The sequence below is a fragment of the Amblyomma mixtum genome, chromosome 1 (genome assembly GCF_055824585.1).
Source record: "Amblyomma mixtum isolate Tamu chromosome 1, ASM5582458v1, whole genome shotgun sequence".
Lineage (NCBI taxonomy): Eukaryota > Metazoa > Arthropoda > Arachnida > Ixodida > Ixodidae > Amblyomma > Amblyomma mixtum.
The window spans coordinates 171862419-171881016 of record NC_143012.1 but is presented as its reverse complement, the minus strand read 5'-3'; the positions used below and the strand labels follow the sequence as shown (position 1 = coordinate 171881016).

The 18598-nt window shown below is 48.5% G+C and overlaps 1 protein-coding gene across 1 annotated transcript in view; it reads right to left on the bottom strand.

Moving 5' to 3' along the window:
* Nucleotides 1–18598, bottom strand: part of LOC149369810 (uncharacterized) — a 43256-nt gene that overhangs the window by 20830 nt on the left and 3828 nt on the right. The window contains exons 3-4 of the mRNA XM_089576504.1: nucleotides 10274–10427; nucleotides 6324–6436 (exon numbers count right to left, since the gene is read on the bottom strand). Of these exons, the coding sequence (XP_089432630.1) occupies nucleotides 6324–6436; nucleotides 10274–10427 (267 nt within the window). The remainder of the gene's footprint in view (nucleotides 1–6323; nucleotides 6437–10273; nucleotides 10428–18598) is intronic.

Sequence of the window (18598 nt, the reverse complement as noted above, 5' to 3'; positions counted from 1 at the left end):
AGAGTTAGACAAACGCCGATAACAAAACATCGAATTATAGTTGATGAAAGCCACAGAGGAAGAGAGAGAGAAAACTTTTATTTAAAATGAGGAAGGTTGCTCCAGCAACTTAGGTGGCACCCCTAGTCCAAGGCGCCACTGGCTTTAGCTGACTGACGGACTTGCTGAACCAACTTAAGTTGCTGATCTAGGGTCGCGCTGGTCAGGGCCACCTCCCACTGCTCATGAAAGCCAGAGACCATTACGCCAGTCGCCTTACCGGGTTTCTTCAAAGGAACGCGATGCAATTCGAAGGAAAGTTCAAGAAATGCTCCAGGACGACGTGATGCAGCCATAGAAGAGCCCGTGGGCGTCGCCTGTGGTCCTAGTTGCAAAGAAAGATGGGACCCTACGGTTTTGTGTTGATTACCGACGTCTGAACAAAGTAACTAAGACGTTTATCCTTTCCCGCGCATTGATGACTCCCTAGACCGTCTGCGCCACGCCAAATACTTTTCATCACTCGATTTACGCAGCGGCTACTGGCAAATAGAGGTGGACGAACGTGACCGGGAGAAGACCGCATTTATTACCCCGGACGGTTTGTACGAATTTAGGGTGCTCCCCTTCGGTCTATGCTCAGCTCCAGCAACTTTCCAACGGATGGTGGACACTGTGCTTTCTGACCTCAAATGGCAGTCCTGTCTCGTGTACCTGGATGATGTCATCTTCTCCGACACTTTCGAAGAACACCTCAGCCGCTTACGCGCTGTTTTCGGAGCTATCCGTTCAGCTGGTCTCTCCCGTAAGCCCGAAAAATGTCACTTCGCTTTACAGGACCTGAAGTTTTCGGGCCACATTGTGAGCGCCAAGGGCGTTAGCCAAGATCCCGACAAGACTGCCGCCGTCGCTTCTTTTTCCCGATTCCTGATGACAAGCGAAGTGTGCGCCGTTTTCTGGGTCTCTGCGCCTACTATCGACGCTTTGTGAAGAAGTTCTCCCGAATAGCTGAGCCCCTTACCCGCCTCACCAAAGATAACGAACCGTTCTTCTGGGGTCGGGAGCAGCAACATGTCTTCGAAGAGCTATGCACGCGTCTTCAAAGTACACCCATACTTGGGCACTTCGATGAGGCAGCTGACATAGAACTGCACACAGACGCGAGTAACGTTGGCCTTGGTGCGGTACCTGTACAGTGGCAGGATGGTATCGAACGCGTAATCGCTTACGCAAGCCGCACGTTATCACGGTCTGAGGTGAACTATTCCACCACCGAAAAAGAATGTCTAGCTATTGTGTGGGCGGTAACGAAATTTCGACCCCATATGTATGACCGCCCTTTCCGAATGGTGAGCGACCACCACTCGCTCCGTTGGTTGGCAAATCTCAAGGATCCCTCAGGGCGACTCGCACGCTGGAACCTCCGACTGCAAGAATTTGATGTCACCATCGTGTTAAATCAGGGCAAAAGCACAGTGATGCAGATTGTTTGTCCCGTGCCCCACTTCCAGCCAGCACCGCGGACCTCGACGACGATTCCCTTTTCCTTGGGGTCATCTCTGCGTCCGCCCTGGCTCACCGCCAACGAGACGACATTGAATTACGGTCCCTGATTGAATATCTCGAAGGAATCGCTCAGACTCCGCCCCGCATCTTTTCACGTGGCCTGTCATCATTCTGTTTACGGGAGGGCATCCTGTACAAAAAGAGCTATAGGTCGACGGAGGCTCCCTATCTGCTCGTTATCCCTAATGCCTTTCGCGATGAAGTCTTGCAGGCGTGCCACGATGATCCTTCCTCTGGTCACCTTGGTTTCTCCCGAAAGTTGGCACGCATACGGCAAAAGTATTACTGGCCCAAGCTCGCGGAGGTTGTGAAACGCTACGTCCGAACTTGCCGCGAGTGTCAACGTCGCAAGAAGTCGTCGACTAAGCCGGCCGGACTATTGCAGCCTATTGATCCACCACAAGTTCCTTTCTACCAAGTCGGCATGGATTTACTCGGCCCCTTTCCGGGGTCTTCGCTGGGTAACCGGTACATAGTGGTCGCCACCGACTACCTCAGTCGATACTGTGAGACGAAAGCTCTGCCCCGTAGAACCGCTGCGGAAATTGCCGCCTTCTTCATGCACAACATCGTGCTTCGTCATGGCGCAGCCACGGTCGTTATAACTGACAGAGGAACGGCCTTTACCTCGGCGCTGACACAGGAAGTTATGCGACTCAGCGGCACGAGTCAACGACGAACAACAGCTTATCACCCCCCAAAATAATGGACTCACTGAGCGCCTAAATAAGACGATCGCCGACATGATTTCCATGTATGTCGACGACGACCACCGCAACTGGGATGCAGTACTCCCTTACGTTACATTCGCATATAACACCGCGCTGCAAGAGACTACTCACTTCACACCGTTTCGCTTAGTCCATGGTCGCGAGGCCATGACAATGCTCGACGCAATGCTACTTCCTGGTAGTGAAACCTCCACTGTCGTGGGGGCCGACCGCTTTGTTCACGAAGCCGAGGCCGCCCGCCAACTTGCTCGGCAGCATATCCGGCATCAACAAGAAAAAGACGCTCGCCGTTACAACCATCGCCACAGAGGTGTCACTTACCAGCCCGGAGAACATGTTTGAGTGTGGAGCCCAGTCCGTCAACGAGGGCGCTCTGAAAAGCTACTTCGGCGGTACTTTGGCCCCTATAAAATGTTACGCCAACTCGGCGAAGTAAACTATGAAGTTCTGCCTCAAGGAACTGTTCGTTCCTCTAGACGACCAACGTCCGAAGTTATGCATCTCGCCCGAATGAAGCCTTACCACGCCCGCTAGACGCTCTCTCTCTCCACTAAGCTCTTCACCGTGCGCACCCGTCGAGATGGTAAATCGGCCAGCCCGCCTCATGGAATTCGGCAACGTCAACGTACATCCCACACTTGCCGTGCTGTTCAACCACAACAAGCTGCAGCTTGAATATTTCGTCGGACAGAGTACCCACGCTTCAGTGTCGGGAAGGCTGAACGACCGCGTGCTGCTCCCACTGGAAGTAGCCAATGTCCAGATGACTGAGAGCGCAAAGGTCATGGCATTCTCCATCCTGACCGCCCATATGCTCCAGCTATCCGCATCTATGATTGTCTTAGTGCCTCTCCCTCCTCGCGTACGAGATCAAGACGGCCGAGAAAGCGGATTCCGCACCCGTCGCCGATAACTACTATATGCACCAGGACCACTACGCCTCTGCATGGGCACTCCATGATCAGCGGATGTTCGTGCCTCAAAAGCCTGTGCCCGGGGAAGCGGCTGCCGGTCCACACGCCCTGCTGCGCCGAGGGCGGCGCTTTCCAGAGGGGGGGGAGCAATGCCACATTCCTGAATATTCTCGTGGCGCCGTCTCCTGGCCGAACTGCCTTAACCGCTATCCTGGCTAGCCTAAGCCATGGTGGCGGACAGTGCTTCTTCGTCGTCTCTTCTTCGGGTTCCGCTCGGGAGTTCGCTGCTGCCTGGCGCTGCTCTGTAAAACGTGACCTGGCTGTCTCGACTGTATAGCCGTGACAATATTATGTTCTAATGAGTAACTCAGTTGCATTCCTTTGCTTCCTGAGAGCTTAACGACCGCCTCGGTTCTGGCAGTCTTGATTCCATACGTAGGATAAGATCTTCTCACACAGCTGCACCCCTAGCTGTGTAATGAAGCTGCAGGTGGCACTTGCGGTATCAGGATGTGCCGCGTCAGACGCTATGGTCGCAGGCGGCGCTGGTAAAGGATACTCAAGCATAGATTACACGAAACATGAACCAAATTCTGGGCTGAAGGGCGGAAAGGTGCCGTCGTAGCTTATTTGGTGGAGCAACAACCACAAGATGAAGTGGCCGTGAATTCGGAATCCACAAGCGGCGTGTGGTTGCTTTTCTTGCACTCTGTAATCGACTAGCTTTCAGTTTATTCTAGCCGATAAAAAAATATTCCTCTATGATTTCCTTGTCTTCAGTGGCTGTTGACGTGTTCCTTATGTACCCTCTGACGCGCACCTCATTTATTTCGCTACCCTTGTTTACTAAGCCTCTCAACGAATGCTTATTTTTGGGGCTGTATGCCTAAATACGGCACCCCTACGCTGCACTCAGCGTCTACAGTTAGCGCTCGTCGCTTATGATACTACCTTGGACAACTATTTTGTAGACAGCGTTGAGTTTCTGACACGAGCATTGATAAAGAGTACTGTAGCTAAAATGCTTCTGCAAAAAGGTTGAACTGATTTTTTGAGTTCGGATCCACTGCGGTCCTCCTCATACAAATGTTGCACTTCACGCAGTTGAGGAGCTGCCGATCGAACCATTCTTTTTCTCTGACAGTTTACACTGGCGTGTATTTTTTTATAAGAAATGCACAATTTAAAGCTTCCTCTTAGATTTTCCTTACAGATAACATAAAAATTGGACCTGCGTCTCTAAATATACACCTCCTTCTTGTTAAGCCACACCATAGCCCGCTTTTAACATGACTTCCAATTTCACTTTAGAATTTCATAAGCAGGATTGCTTGTGATTGCTTCTAAGCAGAAAGCAATAAGCAGGATTGGTCTCCGATGGCTCGACTGTAGAGAAATCGGGGTGTTGGCCGCTATCAGTCGGTAGTGGTGCCGCTACGAGCCGCAGGCCTTCCCGACAGGAGTTTTGGTGGCACTATGACTCATCTCTGCAGCGCATATAAAAAACCGAACAGAGGGAGAGTAGACTCCACTGACGCTGGACTCCAACTGGATTTACTCCACAAAAATAGGCATTTATGCACAACATGTGCTGCTGGTCTCCCTTGTGCCCAAACTCCTTTCAGAAGCAGGTTGTTTTAACAGAGTAAAAACAATCAAAGTTTACGTTTCTGACAACTTACGGTCATTCATCGACATCTGCGTATATTTAATCCATTTTACGAGGCTGACGTGACGGACAAGTTTGCCTGCAGGTAAACTATATCTTTTCTCCCGAGTGCAACACAAGGGTCACCGATTTATACATACCACCTGTCGACCTTCACAAGTCGGCATGGTATACAACATGTCTATCGTCGGTGGCAAACGTTACTTCAGCCAGAATGGGCGGTGCATCAATGAATGTCTGCAAAAGCATCGCTGGCAGTTGGTTCGCTATTTAGTGGAGGTCAATTAGTGAACCACATTTGCCGTCGCTCCCGCAAGCCAGTATGTAAAGTGTTTTTGAAGCGAACATGCATGTTCGGATAGTTCGGCAGGTTGAAAAGCCGGGAAATTTTTGAAGCCCTCTTTATCCACCGAGTAAAAGATATATCTATCAGTGACCCTTCTGCTGCACTCGTTATCAAAGAAATAGGTTGTCTGAAGGCAAACTTATCCACCGGCTCAGCCACGTAAAAAGAAGGAAAAATGCGCACATGTGAAATTACTAACCTGAGATGTCGGAAACGCAACGTTGATTGTTTTTGTCCTTTGATACTATCCTCTTCCTGAAAACTATTCGCACGTTAGGGGTCACCAGCGCCTCATATTGTCTATAAATGCCTACTTTTTGTGGAATGAAATCGAGTTAAGCCTGTGGTGTCTACACTCCCCGTGTGTTTTATGGGCGCTTGTGAGATTAATCATAATGTTAAAAATCACCAACTAGCGCAGCTGTCTACCCTTAACGCTGCTTTGCTAGTAGATGTCTGTAGTAAAGCGGACACTTGGTAACTTGGTATTGATTCATCATGAGCGAAACAGCGCACAATTTGACGAAACACCACCAGCGCTGGTGGTGATGTCTTACATCCTGGTGTTCGTGTTTCGTTAAATTGTGCGCTCATTTTGTCATTATCAGTCGATAACAGCTTGCCCAAACATCTGCTCAACTACAATCAGCCCTGGTGGTGTCTTATTTCTTGTTCTTTGTGTTTCGTCAAACTGTGCGTGTTTTTTTCTTCGTGATAAATCAATACTAACATTCCCAAACCTCTGCTCAATTGCAGTCCGCGCCGGCAGTACCTTACTTCTTGTTCTCTGTGCCTCGTCAAATTGTGCGCTGTTGTTGTTATCATAGTAGATATCTCCCACGCTTACCGCTGACTGCGGCAGTGCTGATGAATGGGGCGGACAGTCAGTGAGACGTATGAAGAGGAATATTGTCTTTTAACCGAACGGAACATATTAACACGATTGATAAAGTCAGACACAAACAAAGGGATGATATGGCAGCCCAGCGCTTGAAACTAAACTTTGCTTCTTGGGAGGAACTGGGAGATATACTGAAAGAGACAGAGCCAGATTTTGATCACAAGTTTAACAAAAGAGCTTGTGTTTGCTACAAAAAAAAAAGACTCGGCATGCTTACTCCATGAGGTCGAAGAAGGTGCTGTACTGCATGGGATTAAGTGGAGCCACACCCAGGGCCATGTAGGTCTGGCGTGTGCTGATCTGCCTCGACCAAAAGTTGCTGTCGATTATCTGAAGAGCGAAAACGGAAAATAAGACAGGAGGTGAAGTGCAAACGTGTATAAGTTCTGCAATCACTATTCACAGCAGGAATCGCAACAGTTCCTTAGGCTTCGTCATAAGGTGCGTTGCTTCGCGCACCTCCGGTCTACCTGATCCGCAACCTTCAATGTGTCCGTCTTGCGCTAGTTCCGAAGCAGCAAGCGTCTACCCTTGCAACCACCTTGACGGGAACGGAAGCAGTTATTTTACAGAAAGTGGCAACACTACCTCGTATGGGCAGCTGTCTAAAACCATCTGCTTTTCAAAAACATCGTGCCCACTGCCTTACGTTCTTCATTCCAAATATATTCAGATTGAAAGGTTCTACTGAAAGTGTGCTCACTTGTTTAGGGTGCATGCGAACAGAAAACTGGATATATTCTTGTCGGCTATTCATGCAAGCCGCCAAACATATAGCTTTTCTACGGTTGCAGGCATGAGGAAAAAAAAAAACCTCTGCCAACCACTGCTACCGCGGGAAGAGCAGTTGCAACGCAGTACAGTAACAAAAACTGACTTCTTGAAAGGGGAAAAAAAAATTAACGCGCTCCCCAATGCCTCCTTTAGAGTGCGCGCAATGGCTAAGATTACAGCTGCTGAAAAGAGCGTAGTTGCATAAAGTATTCCGAAGGCCGGAGCCAGGCTTTTTATAAGAGATCGAACAGGCTCCAGCCGAAATAGCGATAATAAACGTCACTTGATTGCTTAAAATTATAAATTTAAGGTTTATGAGGGCTCTAGCAAAGCGTTCAGTTGGGCGAGTTGGTAAATATTTATGATGTAAACAGCGCGAACTACAAGGGACAAGAAAAGAAGGGACACAGGTCGAGCACTGACTCGCAACTAAAAGGTTTATTCACTGAAACCTTCTAATATGAAGAAACAATCAAAGGGAAGAAACAACACAAAAATTAAAAATTAAAAACCATGAAACGGTTCTCGGGAGCACCTGACGAATGTGCGTTTCATGGTTTTTAATTTTTAATTTTGTGTTGTTTCTTCCCTTTGATTGTTTCTTCATTAAGAAGGTTTCAGTCAATAAACATTTTAGTTGCGAGTCAGCGCTCGTCCTGTGTCCCTTCTTTTCTTGTCCCTTGTAGTTCGCGCTGTTTACATCATGATTATGAGGGCTCAACGTCCTAAATCAACTCAGGCTCTGAGGGATGCCGCTGTGAAGGGCTCTCGAAATTTCGACCACCTACGTTCACGGATATTGCCCAGTACACGGGCATCTTGTATTTCGCCTCTTTCGAAATGCGACCGCCGCGTACGGTATCGAACCCGCGTCTATCGGGTTAGCAGCCGAGCGCCATAACCATTCAGCAACCGCGGCGGCAAAGTGTGTCACGTAGTGGTGACGGCAGTTCGGGCAGTGAGTGCAGCGAAAAGTTCCTCTAAAAGGAAACAATTTATTGGGGCTTCCCTGCGCGCACAACGGAGTGAATTACTCGGCGGAGAACGCAACACGCGTGCTCGGAGGTCGTCGAACGGAGTTCCTACAGTTTTTGCAGAGCTCAATTTCAAGCGTGCAATAAGCCTTCGAATTAAGGGAACCAAAGGGAACTACAACAACCTTGAAAAATGTGAAGCAGGTGCTCGTCGCCGCCATCACTCGAGATAAGTCTGGTCACATCTCGCGTCAGAAACAAAATGACAAAGACGCCTGCCGGCGGGTTTGAGCGTGAACTAACAAATTACAAAAATCAGCTGTGTGTGTGCGCGTGCGCGCGCTTGTGTGTGTGTGGGGGGGGGGGGCGGAAAGCAGACAGGGGAGGGGGCATGAGGGGCTCGTTATACACATGAGAGAAGCCAATAGCCACAGAAACCAAGGAACACAGGGAATTTTTTTTTAATACATGTATTTATTTTGTGGTGTTGATCAAAGGAGAATATTACTGATTAAGTTATCGCTTAAAGGTAATTTATTAGAAAAGCAGAAGAAAAAGCAACCACATGCCGCCGATGGGAACGAAACCACGACCACCGAATTACGCGCCCGGTGCTCTACCGACTGAGCTACGGCGACGGCTGTTAATCTTCTGCTTTCGGGGGTACTTATGTTTGCATGTGACCTAACCTTGAGAGTGTTCATCAGCGCCACCCACGTTCATAAGCGGCGGACGTAGAACGTCCTGAGTTACCGCAGGTGTGACGTAGCACGTCATCGAACGGAAAGGGTGGAAGCTGCGTGAGAACCCTCTTATGCTTCCTATGGCGTCAAGGCTGCCAGAACCGAGGCCCTCGCTAAGCAATTAAGCAAACAAGGGAAGGGGAATGAGGGGCTCGTTATAAATATGAAAGAAGCCAACAGCCACAGAAACCAAGGGGCACAGGGGATTTTTTTTTTAATTAATTTATTTATTTTGTGGTGTTGATCAATTTAGAATATTACTGGATATGTTATCGCTTAAAGCTAATTGATTAGAAAAGCAGAAGAAAAAACAACCACTGCCGCCGGTGGGATCCGAACCCACGACCTCCGAATTACGCGTCCGGTGCTCTACCTCTGAGCTACGGCGACGGCTGTCAAATCTTCTGCTTTCGGGGGTATTTATGTTTACAGGTAACCTAACCTTGAGAGTGTTCATCAGCGCCACCCACGTTCATAAGCGGCGGACGTAGTACGTCCTGAGTTACCGCTGGAGTGATGTGGAACGTCATCGAACGGCGAGAGTGGACGCTGTGTGAGAACCCTCTTATGCTTCCTATGGCATCAAGGCCACCAGAACCGAGGCCATCTTTAAGCAATCAAGCAGACAAGGGAAGAGAATGAGGGGCTCGTTATACATATGAGAGAAGCCAACAGCCAAGGTACACAGGGATTTTTTTTTTAATGCATTTATTTATTTTGTGGTGTTGATCACTAGAGAATATTACTGAATAAGTTGTAGCTTAAATATAATTGATTAGAAAAGCAGAAGAAAAAACAACTACATGCCGGCGGTGGGAACCGATCCCTTGACCTCCGAATTACGCATCCACCATTTATATTCGATATAATCAAGCGATTATATCAAGAGCGCTACTAAATTGCGATCAGTTGAATAAAATTCGAAACCGCTTTACTTTTTTAATCTCAGACGCAACGTTAATTTCGAAATTGAAGCCGCCAGCATGAAGGCGAACCCAGTTTTGGAATTTCTGAATCAGCATTGTGGTTCTAAATATCCCCGTCAAAATACGGTTTTGTAAGCTCGTTCAGTTGGCTTTCCCGCTTAGTACATTCGTCAAATTCCGCCTCTGGCTTTTTTATTACAGTAAACAGGCACAAGTAGACGATGAAACGTTATTTCGACGATATTAAAAGTAGCGACTCAGTTTTTAAACGTGCAAGGCGGGAAAGCAAATTCAGAGAGCTTCTTAAAGCGCAGTTTCGGAATCGATATTTGTATCTGTAATGCCAGTGTACAACATTATAAAAATACGATTTCCATCGATGTTTAAGTACGACAATTCAGCTGTATAATCTTGGGCATATATGCACAAATATGAAAACTTGGAAACATTTCTTTATTTAATTAATCACCTTCTATTGAAGCTCTGTCAGGTAGATAATGTTTGCCTTGCTGTTACTATCCAACTATTCGTAAAATGAAAATCTTTAAACGCCAAAAAATATCTCCCGGTATAACCTACTACTGACGTGCTTATTGCTATTGGACCACATACTTCCGGAATATAAATAAAAACCCCTGCAATAATTTTGCTGTGATACGTCGTCATTCTTTGCCAACACAACAGCAGGAGTTTTCTTGGCTAGGAAAACAGCTGATGCATTCCGCTGGCACTCAGGCATTTTGCGTGTACCTTCATCACGTTCAGCGCTTTCCTCATGTGCGTGGTCGTGGCGTACTGGAGGTACGCGTTGAGGAACCCGAAGTGCGTTATTCCCTGCACCCAGAGGGAGTCCAGGCCCGCGATGAAAGCCGGCGTCGAGGACTCCTGCTCGATGGTGTCGTGCCTGTAGAGAATGAGGAATTTATATGCATCACTTTAATGGCAACGATGCACTTTTGATATCAGAGCTACTTGACATTTGGTCGTTTCCACTGAGTATCCATGACTATGGCGTTTTTTTTTCTAAAGATTGGCGGCGACGAAGGCGAGAAATCGTCCTTCCAGTTTGATCTCATTGCTCCGTGGAAGCACAAGTGCGGTTTTATAAATTGTTCTATTTTCGTTTCCGTGGGGTACATAGTTCTGTAAGCGGGCTGAGTGGCGCTATGGAATTCTGTGTTTCTTATGACGGTGCGTTACATCACACCCACCGTTCTTACTTGACAAATGTATCTCAGGCGAGAGGGTGTTGTAATCAGAGGGATATATACACCGCAGAAAGGGTTTTGCAAATTGGGCTTCCATATATAACGAACGCGGAGAAATATTTTTTCCACCATACGCATATCGCAGCATGTTATACAGAGCAAACCGCTATGCAGCATGTTCAGGTTTCGTGGACATTCAGCAACATGCGCCATTTGTTTGCAAGCAGTAGAGAAATTGCGTAAATTTGCAAGATTTAAAAACAGAGCGACCCGACAGATTTTGCACGATGATACTTAGGACCGGTCCTTCCTCCTCGCTGGGAAATCTTAAAAAATTCTTCCTGCGCTCACACAAGCTGTTTCCGACGGCCATAGAAAATATATTGGATTTGTCAAAAATTGGAAATTCCCGCGGCGATTTTAAGTGTTTAGCGTCACGTTGCGCTAGCCAAAGAAATTGAAACGTTTGTCTCGATTTTATCGGCTTGGCCGTCCTTGAGACAGTGGTTCCCATGAAAGCCGGACTGATATGCCTTCATACAAATTTCTTCACTTCAACGCTGTTATTATTTTAATTCTGTTACTTTGCCCTATAAGCACAGTTTTAGCTTCACTTCCTATTCCACCCTGCGCAGTGTATTAGAGTATTAGAGGACACTGTCTTGCGCACATTCACACTTGCTTCGCTTAACATTTAAATAGGCTACATCAACAGAAGGAAAAAATTCGGGGCGCCTAGTAATGCCGACTGAAGTGCTGATATACAAATGATTTGTTCAAACTGAAAGTGCTTTTCGGCTCGGTATGAATAAACAGAAGGATCTATATTTTGTACCGATTGTCTTCGCGATCCACCGTTTTATCCGCTTGAGATTGGCAGCTAGGTGTCGTCCCTCCAACGACTGCCATTGCTTGATATGTTCCAGCACTGATTTCCATGCTGCACGCTGCCAGAGATAAAGAAATCTCGCTCTTTCATTACTAATGTTGAGTCGCTTCTTGGCATCACCTTATACTTGAAATGGAGTCGCCCACCCTTAGGGAACGAAGTTTTATTCTTCGTCGAATTTTATTTGTTTTAACGTGTTAGCTTCAAAGCTAACGTGTTAGCGTTAAGGCCACTGCTCAGCGCGGAACCCGGCAGTGCCGCTGGCGCGCGAGAAAATGCAGATTGGTCCTACAGATAGCGATGTCACACGTGGAGAGGTGGATCGTATTGTGAGTGTAAGACCGGGACATGATTTACGCGAAGAAACTTGCGGCCAGATAGGAATCGAACCTGTACCCCTTTGATCCAGATTAACACACGCTGCCCGTATAGGCTCCGTGGTACTTCGTTCGAACTGGTTGAAGGGAGACCATGTTTGCATGGCCGGCAGTTTTTATTTTAGCGAGGTGATATACGAAGATGACGATAGGCCGCTGAAGGCAGCTCTTAACACTCTCTCTGCGCCACACCCTTGAGGCGGTGCTTAAGTATCCTGGAATATTTGTTTTATTCAGAGATTGATTAGTGTACTTGAATTGTAATATGTGCAGAAGATTATGGCTGCTTTATTGTTTAAGAAGCTTAACGTCCCAAAGGGACTCCAGCTGCGAGAGGCCTCGCAGTGGAAGGCTCCCACCAAAACAATGGAGATGGAAATACGTTTCGGCTCTGTTACGGGACCCATGTTCACCAAAACTTCCTTCTATCTCCAATCTTTTGGTCGGTATCGTCCAATTTTGTCCCGCACCATCCCGACCAGCCAAGATTCCACCAGACCTTTGAGGTCAAGTGGAAGGCTCTTCGTAATTTTCACCACCTGCGGCTAATTAACGTGCAATGACATCGCACAGCAGATGGGTCTCTATCATATAGCCTCTACCGGGATCACACCCGCGGCTTTCGAGTCAGCAGCCGAGCACCGTAAGCACTGATCCACCACGGCGGCCAAGCTGACGGTATTTGAAGAATACATACAGTTGTGTTCCTGTAGGTTCCTTTATCTTACTGGTTTATTTTAGGCCGAAATGTTTCTTTTATCCTTGTGATTATTAACATTTTCCGAGATGCATTAAAACTGAGGGCATTAAAATCGTCTCTTACTCACCTCTTGGACGCGAACGAACAGGCGACGGTCTCGAAAGAAAACATCCCTAATATGTTATGTCGTGCAAGTTACTCATACATTGTCGTCAGCACGGCCTTCTCGAAAGGCTTACACGCCGTTTGTTACTTTGGTAGTGTTACACATCTCTTCGTGCTGGCTTCTTCTGCGCCGGAAATTCAGTAAAGCTCATATACCGGGACTGGAAACGTCCTCCACTTCGTTTTCCGTGTTACTACGTCGTTATCCTGTCACGCACCCCCGAGACCTTTAAGAATGCGATATGGGATGAGTGGCATGCGGTGCAGTGGTACACGGTCCACACGCCTATTCGCTTTTACTATATTGCGCGAAAGTAGTTCGTCATCAGTGGCAATAAAAACCAGATGATTCAATAACTTAGCACCCGCCGGCCTTGTCCCTTATTTACAATGCCAAGTATGCTATGTGTACCCATCGGTATTTTAGAGATAATCTTCGAGAAGTACGAGTGATTCGCGGCGGAGCGGTATCATTTTGCTGGACCAATACTTGCGTAGCTTCCATAAAGTTACATGCTAATTGTGAAACGGGGTACAGAAAGGCACTATCGGCATTAAATGAAATGCGAACAACGGTGCGCGTGGCCAAGAGTACAGTTTGCGCCGTCTACCCATCGCCATCAAAGATAGGAGCGCTCATCCGATTTGCGATGGTCTGGCTTCTGTCTTAGCGGACGTTCGCATTCTATCTTTGCCACTGGAGCGCCACATGCATTCTTTCCACCGATCGCAAATTCCACAGCGCGGTATCGCAGCCGACTGCAGATGTGTCCCTTGTGAGTGAAGCAAGCGCTCTTAACCACGGTGTAAGAATACTCTTAACTTATCCTTGGCCTACGACCAGCGCTACCACAACCTACCAGCGCTCACACAACCACTTCGTCTCTCTCCACCTTTCTGGCTCTCCCATTCCTGTCGTCACACAGTGCACAGTTCTTGGCTTCCCTTTGCATGCGGCTAAGAATGTGCAATCCCTTCACCGCGCTGTCACCACCTGCCACTCTGTAACTCACCTCCTGCGGCGCGTGGTCACTCGACGCTCAGGTCTCCACGAGGCTCACGCGTGCCGAGTTGCCCACGCGCTGGCCCTCAACAAGGTCTTGTACTTTGCACCCTACGCTTCCTTCACTCAGACTCAACTTAACGCTCTCGAGACTGCTCTTGTGGGCCTCTACAAGGCAGCTCTCAACCTTCCTATCACTACCTCTACTACTAAGCTCTTTGCCACAGGCCTCTTCCATCCTCTTCGTTCTCTTCTCAGTCTCCATCGTGACTCGCAGCTTGCCCGGCTTTCCCTTACCCGTCAGGGTCAGTGGTTATTGACTCAAGCGGGTATCTCGCCCATTCCAATCTCCCCGTTTACCTCTCCTATTCCCACCCCCGCCCCCAATCTTCGTATCCTTCCCCTCCCGACCAACATGTCCCCCGTCCTGCACGCCGGACGTCGCCATGCGGCCGCACAGCACCATTCCCCTCTCTTTGATACCCAGGGTGTAGCTTACACGGATGCCTCCTTCGTGGCTCCTCGAGGTTCCTGCGGCTACGCCCTGTACCATCCACACCTCCCTGCTCCTGAAACCCACACCAGCAGGCCGTATCTACACCCTCCAGACGCATTGTCCCTCGAGGTCCTCGCCATTGCGCATGCCCTCCAGTCATTTTCCCTCCTTCCCTCTCTCCAAGAGTACACAGTCTATTCGGACTCACAAGCCGCTATACACCACATACAGAAACGCACCCTGACCCCTTCTCTCCAACAGGAGGTCGAACGAGCGGTCTCCGCACTGCAGCCTTCCATCGTTTTCCTCCGCTGGGTCCCTGGGCATTCAGGGATTGACGGCAATGAGCTGGCCCATCAGCTCGCCCGCGACACACTTTTCCGGGCACCGTTGATCCCCTGGCCCAAGCCCTCGGAGGACGGTGGGAGACTCACCCTTCGCCGCACCATAAAAGAGGTCTACCTTGAGCTCCGCCTCGACAAACGCCTTTACCCTCCCCCTCATCCATCACTCACGGTGCCGGAGTCTCGCCTTCTTCGGCACATTCAGATGAATGCAGTTATCACCCCGTCCCGCCTCTTCCTCTATCGCTATCGATCGGACCCTTCCTGTCCCAACTGCCCCTGTATCTATGCGGACCTGGCCCATTGCCTATTCTATTGCCCGGCTGCTCAGCAGTCGGGTTCCTTCCCCCCACCCTCTCTATCCATCACCACCTGGCTCGACTGGCTTGGCGCTGAAGGGGAAGAAGAACAGCGGCTTCTGGTCGCCCAGGCGGTCGAAATGCTCGGCCTGTAAATTATGGTTGATTAAAAGTCTTTTACTACTACTATTTTGCTAAGACGATTGCCGTGTTATCAGCGTCTTGTTGTGATGTGAAGAGAAAGACTAATCGTATTGCGGTCCTTGTCTAATGTGGCCTTTCCTGAAACGCTTGTTTCTGGCAGCGGCAGTTCTCAGTGCACGGGCCGAAAGAGAGCACGCCTTTTTTTTTCATTACCGCCACGCTGCTGCCCATCCTGGCGATCATGAGGCAATGAGGATGCGGGAAGGCTTAGAAACTTAACCACGGGCACATGCAGCGGCTGACAGGCATGGATCAAGACCTACCTATCATGGCAGCTGCAGCAGACACAGCCAGCATTGAACGGCTCGTGAAGGAAAGGACACTTTTCAGCTGTAGGGAAGGACGTCTATATTAGACGTCGTCTGCAGGAGCATACTCTGCGTAGCTGGGTGCGCTGTCGCTGAAGCAGGCTGACGCAGAAGCAGGTAGGAACGAAAGACCAGCGTTTGCGCGACACCCCGCATCATGGACTAGGGAGGACTGCCTCTGCGCGATGTTTTCTGCCTATGGCCCAGAAACGTGGATGCTAACAAAGAGAGCTCAGCTTATGTTAAGGACAACGCAGCGAGCTATGGAAAAACGATAGGTTTAACGTTAAAGGTGCACTGAAGAGGAAGTTGGACTCATATTTTTACCTCTGGAACACGATCTACACGTTCCGAGCGCTCTTAGAAACGTCGAAGCATTGCCCTGTACGGCCGATTTAACCAATTTAAATGGGATTAACGTCCGGCTCCAGGCCTTTCTATTTTTTTTTTTTGATTTTCCCGCATGCGATGGGAGGAGTCGACCAGCCTCTCAGCCAGTCCCGTGGCGGCTTACCTGTCTGGCATCGGCGGAGTGATGCGTAGTGATCGGCGAAAGCAAATTCCACGTGTATTTTTATTCCTGTGGGCGCAATTTGCAGCTATGTAGTCTCTGACCGGATCTATTTATTCACGGAAACCTAAAAAAAACAACTAAAAGCAAAAGCAAAGCCGCCACGCGACTGTCTGAAAGGCACTCCATGTGTTGGTCGACTCCTCCCACCGTATGTGGGGAATTAAAAAAAAAAGCGGGAGCCGGACGTTAATTCGATTTAATTAGGGAAATCGGCCGCACAGGGAAATAAATTGCACCTTCTAAGAATGCTCGGAACATGCAGATCGAGTTCCCGCGGCAAAAAGCCGAGTTCAGATTCCTCTTCAGTGCACCTTTAAGAGATCGGAAGCGGGCGGATTGGGTGAGGGAACTAACGCGGGTTAATGACATGATAGCTGAAATTAAGAGGAAGAAATGGGCTTGGGCAGGACATGTAATGCGAAGGCAAAATAACCGGTAGTCCTTAAGGGTAACGGAGTGGATTCTAAGAGAAGGCAAACGTAGCAGGGGGCGGCAAAAAGTTAGGTGGGGGGATGAGATTACGAAGTTTGCGAGGATACGGTGGCCACAACTGGTAAATGACAGGGTTAATTGGAGAAACATGGGAGAGACCTTTTCACGCAGTGGGAGTAGTCAGGCTAATGATGATGATGTTTTCCAAGGAGTCAACGTTTTGATTTGTTGGGAACGGCGTCAGCGGATTTGTAGAGCCGAGAACATAAGCTGCGTCTTCCCTGCCATGTGCCCATCTCGACCCTGCTACATTGAAGGCAGGGCTTTGAGGGCCGCTATACAATCAGGGTAGGAACGCCTACGCGGTTGTTTCGCTTTACGACCGAATTCTTCGACCAGTGGCAGCTGTTGTGGCCCCTGCAGTCGATTTCACCACGTACTGAAGACTCAAGCAAGACGCCGAGCTGTACGTCTGGTGGGTGTCTGGATTGCCCTTTCCTTCTGAGATCACGTACTGATGCTTTGTCAGGCAGCTGCACATTTCGGCCCCATCGACGCCTCGGCAGTGCCTCCCAGAGTGTGGATCGGAAGTCCGGTGCTGAGGTTTCGCAATTTCTTGCCGTTACCCTTTGTAGTGTTTCTTTTTAATTTCCCCTCACGGAGAAAGTACGGTCTTCGGCGCACTTTTGCTTTCAAGTACAAATTATGCGCACGGCAACGCCATAACGCGGTCGCTAGCCTCCTAACTTATGCAGTCAGGTTCAGCTTTCTTTGTTCACATTGCAACCAGACGCTGGTAACAGGGCGATGATAGAACCAAAAACAAAGCGGTACAGGCCAGCTAGCTGCGAGCGCTCGCTTGGTCCACGGGGGCCACAGCTGATGCGCCAATTGCGATCGGTCTAATGGATGCATGTGGCCCTCCAGTGGCAAAGCGAGAAACGCAACGCCAAAGTAAACAAAAGCAAGACTATCGTAAAACGGCTGAGCGCCCCAATCTCTGATCACGATTGGTAGATGACGCAAACTGTACTTTTGGCCGCGTGCACCACTGTTCGCATTTTATTTGACGCCGATAGTACTCGCAGCAAGCAACGATATTAAACGCGTGTAGCGTTTGTTATAGATTTTCCTTTAAATATGAGGACTTAGTCGCAACACTCAAACACAGCGTATAATTTCTTGCCGCATAACAAGAGCGCGAATCCCTGTTGCGCTTCAGCTAATTTGAGATATTTTTACATTGATCAGCTGACGCTTACAGATGATGGAGCAGGCAATTAAACCGGAACAAGAGACTTGCTGGTGAACACCATCATCGCACCTTTTTTGTTCCTTAAGCCTACATCGGAACTAAAGCCGGTTAAGCAGGGAAGTATTCTATGATATGTTATCAATCTACCAAGAAATAAAAGTTTTATTGTACAAAGACAGCCTGTTCATCCACTGCTATGAACTGTTTTAAGCTTAATATATGAGACGTGCCAAAGATGTACCCTTTTCCGTTATCATACTCCTTTTACAGCTGGCTGCTTATGGAGTTTTTCTACCTTTACTCTGCACTCCAAAACAGAAAGAAAATTAACCACTTTTTGTAGCGACGTCTCACCTTTTGTGCTATAAAATACTGCGACAGCCTGCACATTTCAGAATACCGTTAACCTATCTTCAGCTCAACACCTCAGGAGCATCACTTTCTTAGCGTGGAATGTGTGCTCGAGAAGGTGGAATCGGAAGGACTACTTGTTTGCGTGCTTTGAATGCGAAAGCATTGTCTCATCTGTCGCGAGGTTCATTAAAGATTCCTTCCTTTCTACTGACAAACCTGCTCATCACCTTTCCGTCGCAAGGAACCGAATATACTAGGTTCACCTTTATTTCCAAACAGGAAATGTGGTTTTGTGGCCTATGGGTTGCGCGTTCGCCTCCCAATCTCATGGTCCTTGATTCAATTTCCCGCAAGCTTAAAGAAAATTCACTTTTCTTTGCTGTAGAGGTAACTGCTTTACGGTCTACTGCTTACTTCATGCGAGAGCATGGTGGCGTCTACGAGGAAGTTCGTGCCATGGACGGCGA